At 40.0% G+C, this 12,772-nt stretch overlaps 1 protein-coding gene across 1 annotated transcript; it reads right to left on the bottom strand.

Moving 5' to 3' along the window:
- Nucleotides 1-8,552: 8,552 nt before the first annotated feature.
- On the bottom strand, nucleotides 8,553-9,545 carry LOC116177271 (glutathione S-transferase D1-like). The gene is made up of 3 exons (XM_031496202.1): nucleotides 9,278-9,545; nucleotides 8,975-9,175; nucleotides 8,553-8,925 (listed from the first exon to the last, which is right to left on the bottom strand). Exons 1-3 carry the CDS (start codon nucleotides 9,419-9,421, stop codon nucleotides 8,614-8,616), a joined length of 657 nt encoding a protein of 218 aa, XP_031352062.1. The 5' UTR covers nucleotides 9,422-9,545; the 3' UTR covers nucleotides 8,553-8,613.
- Between the last annotated feature and the right edge of the window lie 3,227 nt (nucleotides 9,546-12,772).

Raw genomic sequence — 12,772 nt, 5'->3', positions numbered from 1 at the left:
AACCCATCACAAACAGACAGACATGTCGATTGTCTAAAACGGCTTTGCTTAAAACTACAAAGATTGGCGAATTCAAGTAGTGAAATCATATTGTCGGATTTGTCACAAGAAGATAGCATGATGTCCTCCCAGGAGGACTTCAGCGATTCGGATTTTGATTAGAAGGAAGTACAGTTTTTTTTCCCGTTATTTACTTTTATTTTTATTTAATTTAAAATGGCGTCAAATATGGGTTTAACAATAATTCAGTGGAATGCGCAGTCGGCGGTAGCCAAACGACAAAATCTTGAAAACATGCTATCAGTACACAAAGTAAATATAGCCGTCTTGTCCGAAACTTGGTACAAACCCCACTATACGGATTACGCAGACTTTACATCGCAAATAACTCCCCCTTACATTATAGGCGGAGATTTCAACGCACATAATCAAGCTTAACAGGGCCTTAAAAACTACAAAAAATACAGCTCCTGGGCACGATAATGTTACCTACGACATGACAGCGTATTTGCCAGAGGTGTGTAAGAAATTACTGTTATCGGCGTATAACAATATGTGGTGTGACGGTCCAGAAGTAGCATCCTCCAAAGTAGTTGTGGTGACACCTATTTTAAAGGCCAACAAGAACCCTAACGAATTCAAATCATATCGCCCTATTTCCCTGCTATCGTGTTTGTATAAAACGTTCGAACCACCCAGGCAATACGGATTTCGGAGAAATAAAGGTACCATGGAAGCGTTATCTGACCTAATCACGGAAATTCAGACTAATCTATCACACCAGCATTACACGGGCGGCCTCTTTCTAGACATTAAAGATGCATACAATCACGTTGACCTAGACATACTGGAGGAAAAAATGTGTAAAATCGAGATTCCTAAGAAAGCAGCTGGGATTATCAAACCTGTTCAGAAACAGAACCATATATCTGAAAACACCCAACAATACCCTCTTAGGGCCCAGAACAATAGCGTTAGGACTGCCACAAGGTTCAACGTTAAGTCCTATCGTTTAATGTATATACGCACGACTTCCACGAACAATTTAGAAACAAAGTAACGGTCATACAGTATGCAGATGACATATGCCTATTAGCTGCCGACAAAGAGTTAAATGGCGTTGTTGCCAAGATGTCTATTGCGGTGAGTGAATCAAATAACTGGTTCTTACATACGGCTTTGAAGTGAGCAAAGAAAAGTCTTCTGTAGTGCTGTTTGCTAGACAGAGGAACATTCCTACCGGTTTCATCAGATTGGATAAGGTCGAATATAATCTACGGACGTCTATCAGATATCTGAGATTGATTATCAACAACAAGTTAAAATGGAACGAACACATTAATTACCTCACAATAAAATGCGAAAAGTCATTGAACATACTCAAAGTGTTAACAAAGGTGGGATGGGGTCGTGATATTCATACAGCGCTTTTAATCTATAAAAGTTACATCAGAGCACGTCTTGATTATGGTTGCCTTTTATATGGGAACGCTCCCAAATCTCAACGCCACAAGGGCCAACACTAAGCTGTTTGCTGTTTTGCCATAAATGAAATAGCTCTAGACGTTGATGAGGAAATAGATAAATGTCTATACGTCGATGACCTGATGATTTGCTATTCAGTCGGTGTCATAACCCGCAAACTACAAGGCGCAATAAACAAAATCTGGGAAAACGCCAACAATGTTGGGTTTGTGTTGTCAGAAGAGAAGACAAAGGCCTTATACACTTGTCGACTTCGCAAACCACACTATGACCCAGTCTTATTCATGAATGGCCGTGTAATAAGTGTGCCCCAAGAGGTCAAGTTTCTGGGGTTAACATTTAACAGAGAATTAAGATGGTCTAAAAATATACAGAACATTGTAACTGCAAGCAGAAAATCCCTGAATGTAATCACTTTTAGCCCATCAAAAATGGGGAGCACACGCCAAGATACTACTTGACATCTACAAGACACTGATCTTATCTAAATTTGATTATGGGTGTTCTGTCTATTTTACATGTAACAATAAATGTTTAATTGGGAAGCTTGAAAAAATTCAGAATCTTGCTATAAGGTACTCCCTTGAGGCATACCCTATAAGTATTAAATTATTAAATTACATGTATTAAATTTATATTAAAGCGATCTTTTGGTTTTCTAATACTGCATGAAGGCCCATCACCTGAATCTCTGTTTGCATTTATAATGTTATTTTTGCTGCAAAACTATTTTCTGCAAGAAATATGAAACGGATATTAATAAAATGGGCAAGTAGATCATTTTTCAGATATAAAATTTTTTTTAATATTGTCATTTCTTCTATTGTACATAATATTGTTTGAAAACCAGAAACAGTAGGTTTTTTCACCATTACATTTTCGGCACTCTCAGCTTCCAGACAGAATAAACACGCCTTCCGTTCCATTCTCAAATGCTAGCTATAGTGATTCCAAAATACTTTTGAACAGTATCTACAATAATATGTGTGGTAGATATAATAAGGTAGGTACAAATGTTTTAATTTTGTAACCCCATCGATTAATTTTATTTTAAAAATAAACATGGAGCGACATCAATCACTAATCCCAAAAAAATGCTTCCAATGAAATCCCTATATCTTAACATCTAGGCATATCGGATTCCTATGCCCGCGGAAGTACAGGAAAGAATACGTCACTTGATATTTTCGATTCAACATCAAAGATGTGAATAAAAACGAGACGAACACGCTAACCATGAAATTGTCTTATTCAGCATTTTAACAACTAAATTAATACCATCTACCACAAAATATTGAAATTATTTTATTAAGTAAAGCCACCACAAACGTTGCAGCAATAAACTAAAACCAATACAAAGCGCGTACGTATTAGATATATGCAATTCGCGCAGCCAGCATTTGAGAGCCGCTACCGGCTTTACTTTTACAAATAGACCACATATTAATCGAGACAAAATGAAGTCCATTAAATTGGGCAGTTTTTGAAAAAAAAACCATTTAAAAAGCTGTTTTCATAAAAAAGTTACGATGCGGTGAGTTTAAAGAAATATTGGAAATTTGTTGTCGCGTCTTAAATATTACTGTTTTGTTTAATACCAAGATATACCAATAGAAAGCAAATTGAAATCTGAATAAAACTAGAAAAAAAATGTCGTTCTACCTTCTTTAGAAAAAAAGTTACGAGTGTTCAAAGTTAAAAATACTGATTTCCATTTTTCCCCGTTTTTTGCCTATATCTTTGGTCTCGACCAATGGCGAGAGTCGTCAATTCCCATTTTCTATGTAAAAAAACATCCCTTTTTAAATGGTAAAGATTCCATTTGGTTATACCTCAGTTTTTTTAGTTCCGAAACGAGAAGACTTTTCGCTCTCAATCCGACGGACTATTACATGCGTTCATTCCAAATGTTGCAAATCAAACGGCCCCTCTGAGATCGCTTTTAAAGAAAAAGGCCGAGTTTATGTGGATAGATAACATTCACACACAATGTTTGAATAAAATTAAAAGCATAATATGCAACGCACCAGTGTTACAAAATGTTGACAATGAAAAGGAAATTATCATACAAACCGATCGCAGTAAGGATGGAATTGAGTGCGTACTGATGCAAGACAAAAAACCTGCGGTATGCGCAAATTGATAAAGAGTTTTTGGCGATTTTAATTGCATGCAAGCGATTTCATCACTACATTACGGTAGCAAAGTAGTAGTCCAGACCGATCATAAACCGTTAGTTGCCCTTATGCAAAAAAAATTAACAAAATTAATTCCAATAGATTACAACGAATAAGTATGAAACTATCAGTTTATGATCTCGACGTAAAGTCCTGGAAGTAAAATGTATATAGCAGATGCGATAAGCCGAGCTTAAATGATAATTAATATTAATATTAAATGATGTTGTGCATGTAGTAAATGTAAGTGATGATTTGAAAACAAAGTTACAGGTGGAGACTGGTAAAGATAGTGCTTTACAAAGTGTAATTAAATTTTGCGAAAATGCGTGGCCAAAATCAATCACGAAATTAGCACAAAATGTCAAAATTTGTTATAACAAGCGCAATAGATAGTTATAGATAAAGCAATTATAGTTCCGAATACAATGCAAGAACCCAAATCCCAAACCCAAAATCAAACGGGTTAAGTGAAAGATATGTTGGTATTTGTAAAAAATTTATTAAAAAATCAGTAGACGCAAATGTAGATCTACAAGAAATTTTACTGGAATACAGGAATACGCCTGTGATGGGGTCAGCCTATTCTCCCGCACAATTATTGTTTAGCCGGAAAACCCGAACACTTTTGCCTATCTCAAATCACTCGTTGAAACCAAAGTTAGTTGCAGATTTTTCTAAATTTCTTATGAAAAAGAAATGCGAAATAAAATCGTATTATGATAGAAATTCTAAAATTCGAAATTATATTTCGGTGTCCAGTCCGAAGATATAATTATTATTTACTATGTAGTACGCTCTCTAGATGCCAATGTCACAAGGTTTAAAGAAGAAATTCCCACTCTCCCCAGTTCCTGCTGTGCGCATACCTCTCCTATCATTATTCGTTTTCTTGTGCTAAGCAAACAAGGTTGGGTTCGCTTACTTCCTGTAAGCGACGTAAGTATTGATATCTAATTCAATTTTTTGTAGTATGGGGAAACATAAACAAAAAAGGGATCGCTCCAGCGATTCGGAGGACGACCTTTCCAAAAGGCAACTTCTAAAGCGCCTTAAGAGATTGGAATGAACGTTAGAAAGGAGGAAGCGAGATCGCCGTGGTCGATCGCGCTCTCCAGGTCCACGTTCAAGCGAAGCGGGCAGTTCTGCCGATGGTCGTCATCGACAACTATCTGTCCGCCGAGGCTCGTGTAGCTCGGGTTCAGATTTAGCTGTCCCGGAACGTGGTGTACGCCGTGATCTGCGGGATACGGGTACTCTTTGTGTAAGCGAAAGCCGGCGTCCATGGGGCCCGGTAGACGCTATTTGCGACGAAGGTCGCGACAGTTTCGGCTCCCCTACGCCCTTGCCGTCAACGGCTCCATTGTCGCCGGAAATTTCGCCGAATGTGCGAGGAGGGGCGGGGGACAATGGTGACGTGCTAGTCATAAGTGAAGACGTTAAATTATCGGACGAGGTCCTAATTTGTTTAGGAGATGATCCGGAGCGAGGCGAACTAAACACGTTTAACTTCCACCCCGCTCTTTCATCACGATGGAATCATATTCTAAGGCACGGCCTTTCAGAACAGGAGAAATCCAAGCTCTTGGATAATTATTTGTTTAAGACAAATTGTGAAGGTCTTACTCCTCCTTCGGTTAACCCCGAAATTTTGGCAGTCATGTCGCAAGGTTAGGGTTACATAAATAGAGACAAGTCTCGCTTGGAGCATCAAACGCATTTAAGCAGAGGGTTATCGGCCTTAGGAAAAGGACTGACGTCACTTTTAAATGAGCCGGATTCTGTTTCGCTTGAATTGAAAAGCAAGCTGTTGTCAGCGTTTTCGGATGCGGGTCGTATTCTTGCGGATCTTTTTTATAGAGAATCGCTTCGTCGTAGATTCTTAATTAATCCGATACTTAATAAACCCATTAAGGAGTTAGTTGAGCATTCAGATTTTGACACCTTCCTCTTTGGGGAGGATTTGCCAGATAAGATAAAAGCGGCAAAAGTCATTAAGAACACGGCTAGCGAATTAAAGGTTAGACCGATACAACGGTCTGTCCCCAAACAAAGGGGTGGTAAATGGATTAGAAGACCCACGAACGAAACGCATCAGCCAGCGGAAAACAGACAACGCCCTGTCCGTCGCTCGGGGGAGACGGATGCTTACAAGGGGCTCCCCAAGAGACATTTCCCGGTCAGGCGCGACCGTTATGTGAGGAAATCGACGTAGTCGAGGTGAGTCCTCCTTTTGCCGGTCGGATTGCTTTTCATTATTTACCCTGGTCACAATTAACCTCCAACCCAGTGATTTTGAGTTGGGTCAAGGGTCTTAAGTTACCTTTATTAAGGAAGCCGGTACAGCCGCATCTTCCCGAAAGACACCTTCCGCAGGTCTCTCTTAGAGAGGATAGCGATCTTCGGGAGGCTGTTAATGAGTTAATAAGACTGGGGGCCGTACAGAAATGTTACAATTCACAGGATGAATTTATTTCAAGGGTGTTCTTGGTTGCCAAACCGAACGGAAAGAAACGGTTAATTTTAAATCTGAAAGGGTTTAATTCTTTCATTGACAAACCTCCAGACATGCGTCAACCTCAGCGGCTTTTCGCCGGGGCCTTTCCTTAGAGACCATCAGAAGAACGGCAGGATGGACGGAGAAGTCTTCGGCGTTCGCCAGGTTCTACAATAGGCAGATTGATCAGCCAGACGCTTTCGCGAGGACAGTTTTAATGAATCAAAAGTGATTGCTTTTTGGTATTTGATATTTTTGTTTATTTCCCATTATGTGGAATAGAATTTCAGTTGTATTTTTCTTGGAAATTACATTGTTTTGCTTTTGCGGGTTTTGGATTGATAACACGGTGGTTTTATGGACATTCAGCTTGACCACCCGCATTAGTGTATTTACCTTAGAGCTCTAAACATCTACATAGTAAATAATAATTATATCTTCGGACTGGACACCTCATATAATTACGATCAAACTTCACAGGTAAGTTCGATTGATCGTTGAATTATAAGGTAAAACCAAACCAACCGGTTACTTATAGATACGGCAACGAGTGGCGTTCAGGGTCTGTCATAGGCAAAGGCATAGTGATAACAACCGCATTAAACGGCGGAATATGGAAGATGTAAATATAATGTATCCTTATCATAATCGAATTGTTGTACCGTCAAATGAAAATGAATTAGATTTAAGCTTAGATGTGTCAAATAAATCTCACGATTATGTAACAAAATATGGAAGAACTGTAAAACCTGTGGAGCGTTTAAAGGTATAGAATAAGGCAGTATTTTCAGGTGAAGGTGGAAGTGTACTTAAGTTTAAGTACTCTAGTAGAATTGCATTTAGTTAGTGAGAAAGATTTTAGTTTTATATTTTTAGGGGAAGATGTAATAAATAAATGTGTCTTGCGCTGTACGAATACCTGGCTTGCACGGATAATAGAAAAGCAGGTTGAGTACGGACGTGATAGTTGAAACATGTTTGATGGCGTTTTATTAAAGTATAATAAAATACACTACAATTAATGCATTGTCCCGGGTCACATTTTGTAAGTGGTTTATCCGTAATGATATCGAAACGATCTGTAGCGAACGATGGATTGCCAGACAACCTATTGCGTATACCATCGCCAAAGCATAGAGCACTGCAGAAAATGGACCGCTCTTTGTTGTATGTACAATACATTGGCAATACGCATCTGGGACACTGTATAATCATTAGCAGCACGATGAAAGCAAAACAACGCAAAATGGAAGGTAGTTAGATGTATGAATCTGACAAATATTCTTCTACTGCATGTATACTAACAGTGGTAGATTTATTACCCTCAACTTCAATTGTTTACGTCGGGTTTTTAATTTAAAACATTCTGGGCGTTTAGTAACAACTTGTACTATTTTTTAACATACCTACTTCTATTCTGTATATTGTCATTAACAAACGATATCGTAATGGTAACGATTTGATCTTGAACGACAGATATATGCCGTATCACTGTCATATGTTATATGTCATACGGAATAGAGAAAGTCGTTGCCGAACGATATTCGCTATGTAACAACATTGTTACGCGTTAGAGAATAGTCTATGTGCCGGAATACACGCCTGGTACTATGACTGATTTTTTTAAAATAATAATGCGGCACAAGATGTGCAATAATAGTAGGCAGTAATTGTCATGGTTAAAAACAATACAATAGAACTAGAAGATTATAATAATTATTAACCGAAAACTGTTTTGGATTTTCTTTTACATTATGTTCTCCTCACATCCACTATAGATCTACTTGCTTCAAAATTAGGAAAATCCTATGCGTTATTATGACCATGCCGAGATCGTCCGCGTATTCCTGTGTATACGCTCGTTCAGACTGCAGAGGACCATAATCCATGAGCTCATCTCAGTCTTCCCGATTGAGCAGATATTCCTCTCTCCAACCTGCACACGAGGCTGTTAAGAACGGTCTCTGTGGACATACCAGGCTTGTAAGCATGTTGGAATGGAACCAAAAACTTCGCCCAACGTTTCCTATGTTTATGTTTCGCGTGAAAAATGCCCGTGTGCCAATTGTTATCATCATCATGGGCGCAACTTTATTGAAAACAAAGGGCATGTGTATCTTGCATTCGGTCACATTTCTCGGAGTAATTGTAATTAACCGGTACTATTTGTTTCGTGACTAATTTAACTACACTGTTGGGTGAAAAGATAACCTTACACTATAGGATTTGTGTGCTGGACAAAAGGAAAAAGCTTGGTAACTGTTTCGTAACTACACTAGCACGTAATTACTTTTCTTATACTGTAAGTAAGCTCTTTATTCTCGACACCATAATATGGAACAAGTTTGGTAAAAGCTTGATACCGCCTAACAACAGCACAATTTTGTGCTGTAGCCATGAGTGAACAAATTTATTTACAAACAAACGCTTCAAAACCCTTCACACAGATTCGACTTATGATTTAGCTTTCTTAGCGATGGCGTCGAACATTTTCGTGAGCTTCTCGAGGCCGTTTATTTCTTCGAACGCCGGTACGGACGTCTGAAGCATCTTGTACCATCTCGAGACGTTCTTGTAAGCGGAACGATCGAGTTTGGCGACGTCAAAAGTTGACAAGGTCGTGGCTATGGCGAAGTCGGCGAGCGTTAAGGAATCACCGGCGACGTACTCGTCGGCGCCCAAAAATGTGTCCAAAAATTGCAGAGCCTCTTCGACTTTCTTGTACTTTTGAGGATCGGGTGTTGCGTTACCCCAGATTATGGGATACTGAAAGGTTGCCGTTAGGAAAACTGGCTGTAGGAGAGAAGGTACTTACGTAATAATCGGCGAGGCGTTGGTAGAGGACGCCGTTGTTGAAATACAGACGTTGATCGACTGCTGCTTTCTTTTTGGGGTCCTTTGGATACAAAGAGTCGGTCTTTCCGTAAGCTTCTACAAGATAGGTGGCAATTACTGGACTTTCCCAGAGGGCAAATCCGTTATCAACAATTGTTGGAATGCAGTGTTGGGGATTGATCTGAAAATAATTTTGGAATTTCAACTAAAGTTGTGAACGTTTTTTTTAAATGCCGGCGATGAATTAACTATTGACGAGTAAAGTGAACTTTGACCTACATACCTTAATAAATTCGGGAGTTAAGTGTTCTTTTTTTACCATCAGGTCGAGCTCTTTGTAATTCAAATTGACACCCAACGTTTTCGCGGTCAACTCGATAAAGCGACACGGTCCGCTTCCCGGGGCATAGTAAAAATCTATCGGCATTTTAGTTGGTGATCCTCGGAAAGCGCCAGACGAACGACCCGCACCTTTCAGAATCAAACTACTATTGAATGGAGAATAGGGAACTAAGGCGATCTACAATAAACACAAACAGGTGCTATTTATAGAATAATTGATCTTGACTGTTGCCCGTCACAGTAACTGAAGTTGGGCAATTATAAAATTTGCTGAATCATCTTAATCATGATAATAGTGACATCATCACACTGCCAAACGTGATAGGAAAGTTTTCCCTATCTACAAAAAATCACTGGAAACAATGATAAACAAATTATACAATAATAAGCCTCGCTTTTATTAGATAAATTAATTAAAGGCAACAAGCTTTACTTCAGGAAAACTTGCTACCGTGGGACATTCTTGATTGAACAATGGATAATTCGGTGAAGGAGAAAATTTCGAAACTGGTTGTATTAATTTAAAAACGGAAAATAAGTTAGACCAGTCATTTATATGATTCGCACAAATCAAGTGTCAAAATATCGTTCATGTTTTAGCAAGTAAACCACCTGGGTAAGATGCGGCAAACCTACGAGACTTTCCACCTTTGGATTCTGGATTACGATAGAGGGAGGCTGCACGCCTCAAATTCGGACCCTTTGTACCACCTCCCCGACTAGAGTCATTCGACCCCCCAACGTCACTAAAGCCATCCGACACGTGAGATGAACCTAAGAAGCGAGAGGAAGGCTCTAATCGTAACAATGTCCGGCCAGGATACGCCTAATGGGGCCCCTTCACGTGCATTCCCGGAACGACGCGCCATCGGTTTTGGAACGAAGCGTGGAGCGCCAACTTCTGGCGCGTTGTGCAGTGAATAAACTACACGTTCGCGCCATTTCATTCATTCCAGAGTGGTACTGTCGATAACAAGATGAGTTTGGTAAAAAAAAAGATAAATTGCAGCTGTAATTCTTCACAAATATATGATGGATAACGTAAATGAAGAGCCCAAGAAGCGGAGGAACAGGTCCAAGCCATGGTATTTGAAGAGACAGAAATTTGGCGATTTGATTTTATTACAAGAAATTAATAATACCAATCCAGAGGATTACCACAATTAATGTCACACCGCACAGCACACAAACAAACCTACAGGACTTTTGCTAATGTAGTCTCTCCTTTTTCCTCTCCAATGTTTAACAGCGCATCCTCTTCTAACGGCGCGAAGGGAAGGCGCGAAACGAAACTACACGCTCGCATTTGGCGCGCGGCGCGCGGAGGGTCTCGCTCCACGCCAGGAATTCAAACATGTTTGATTCCATCGCTCCACGCCAGGCGCGTATCATTCATGGCGCGAGGATGAACTACACGCACAGTTTTGGATTGACATCACTCCAAAACTTACGGAGCGTCGTTCCGGGAATGCACGTGAAGGGGCCCTATAACATGGATCGTGTCAGTTGGACTAGAGCGCGACAGAAAGTATGTAGTGTGCCGTCTGATTGTCCTCTACAAGATGTTTGTGTAATTTGCAAAAACGCACCAGGTTACGAAATGGTCCCTTGAAGGCTTCTCTCACCCTGTACTGATTTTGGGTGTTTTGAGTTGCTTATAGCTGCAGCTGTAAGTGGAAGAGCCGGCTGTGGACCATTAAAAACGCTCGTTTTGAGAGAGCCCTAACTCCTCCAGTTGGTGATAGTTCAGAGTACTTCGTACAGATAACGAAACAGCAACATGTATTCCGCCGCTGAAAAGGTGTTCATGTACAATTTGTAAAAGAGTGGGCACAGTAGCAGAGGACTATGCCATCTGACTATTCAGTGCAGAGTATCCAGGCAAAAGGTCTACTATACTACTCCAGTATTTATCTTACGCGGAGTGGGCGGAAAAATTCTCCAAACTGATGTAAAGAAATTCCCGTCTCTGTCACAAAATTTTTACTTCAGCGCAGGTTCGAACATCCGACCTTCGGCTATGTAGCCCAACGCTCCACCAGTGAGCTACGTAGATGGAAGGAAACGCATTTTAAACCTGGTCAAGTACTTCAGATACAATTCTCAGAAAAGATGTTCAACCAGATATTCGATCCAGAACGGTAGTCGCTATAATTAATATTATTGTAATGGGGTGTATTTTTATATAACAACAAGGGAAATCACTAATTAAATGGAGCTAATTGTTGATCAGAACTCATTATTAAGATGCGACAAATCTACTGTAAACTCACCTTTCATTAGAAACGTTCCTCTGTAATCTACGCATAAGGAGTTGGCATGCTAGCATTCAGTCTGACTTGTCGTCTCCCGCGCTCAAGGGTCATGGTCAATTAATGAGGTAACTCATCGGGGGGGCGTGGGCCCCCAGCTGGCGCTAGACTCTCCTGAATCCCCGAACACTCTGGTTGGCGATTGGGGTTGAATGAGTCGTTGGAGAAGGGTTAGATGGAGCTCATACCTATTTGGGAAAGGGTTACGCCGCGCGCACTTGTATTATTTAGGATACACATCCCGTCTTGGGCCTCTGACTAGGACCCTCGGCCAATAGATCAGTAACGTCGGTCTATGTCGCTCATTGCCCTACCTGGGAACAACCTCCAGGTCGAGCTCACCCCCGAACTGTGTGTGTTAACAAAGAGGCCATTATGTTTCGTATTGATTGGGTCGACACCATGATCTACTCGAACTATAGACCGAGAGCTGGCAGTAAAAAATACCACCTCATCGGTTACCAAAGGTTTGCCTCTTTAGGGTGGTTGAACTATTCACAGACTATGTAAAACCGCCCGTCTGCCTCTCGGATGTGGTCATGTTACGTAGTGATTTTAATTTAATTTTTTTAATTTTCACTAATTTTTGCCTCATTTTTATCACTTATAATTGCACAAGAGGTTTGTATTTTACCGAGTAAATTTGGGTTGTTTAGGTAATGAAAATCTGTTGCCTAGCAATTAGACGAGAAAAACTGCCAACTAATAAAAATGCGACACCGCAGGTGGAGCATTTTTAGGTTGACAGTTTTTCGAGTTCAATTGCTAAAAGGAAACAAATTTGAATTGCAACAACCCAAATTTACTCGGTTTAAATACAAACCTCGAGTGTAATTCGGCAGGACAATTTAACGAACAAGAAATTCACCAAACTAATCAATTATTGACAGACGTCAAACTAATCATATGGGTAAGGATAATGCGATTATTGGTTCGAAAATGAATAAGTGAAAAAACCACTAGTGCATTTGTCGCTGGAAAAGTTGCAGGTAACTTTTGCCGCTGTCAAAGTGACAATTTCACTGCGGCTTATGCGATTTTTTATACACGAGTTGAATTGTCAATTTAAAATGCGTGCGAAAATGAGTGAAAATATAAGCTGAATATATATTCAACGCGTCTGC

The sequence above is a fragment of the Photinus pyralis genome, unplaced genomic scaffold (assembly GCF_008802855.1).
Source record: "Photinus pyralis isolate 1611_PpyrPB1 unplaced genomic scaffold, Ppyr1.3 Ppyr1.4_LG7, whole genome shotgun sequence".
NCBI classification, from domain to species: domain Eukaryota; kingdom Metazoa; phylum Arthropoda; class Insecta; order Coleoptera; family Lampyridae; genus Photinus; species Photinus pyralis.
The sequence above is the reverse complement of the archived record's forward strand: the minus strand, read 5'-3'. Positions and strand labels throughout refer to the sequence as shown.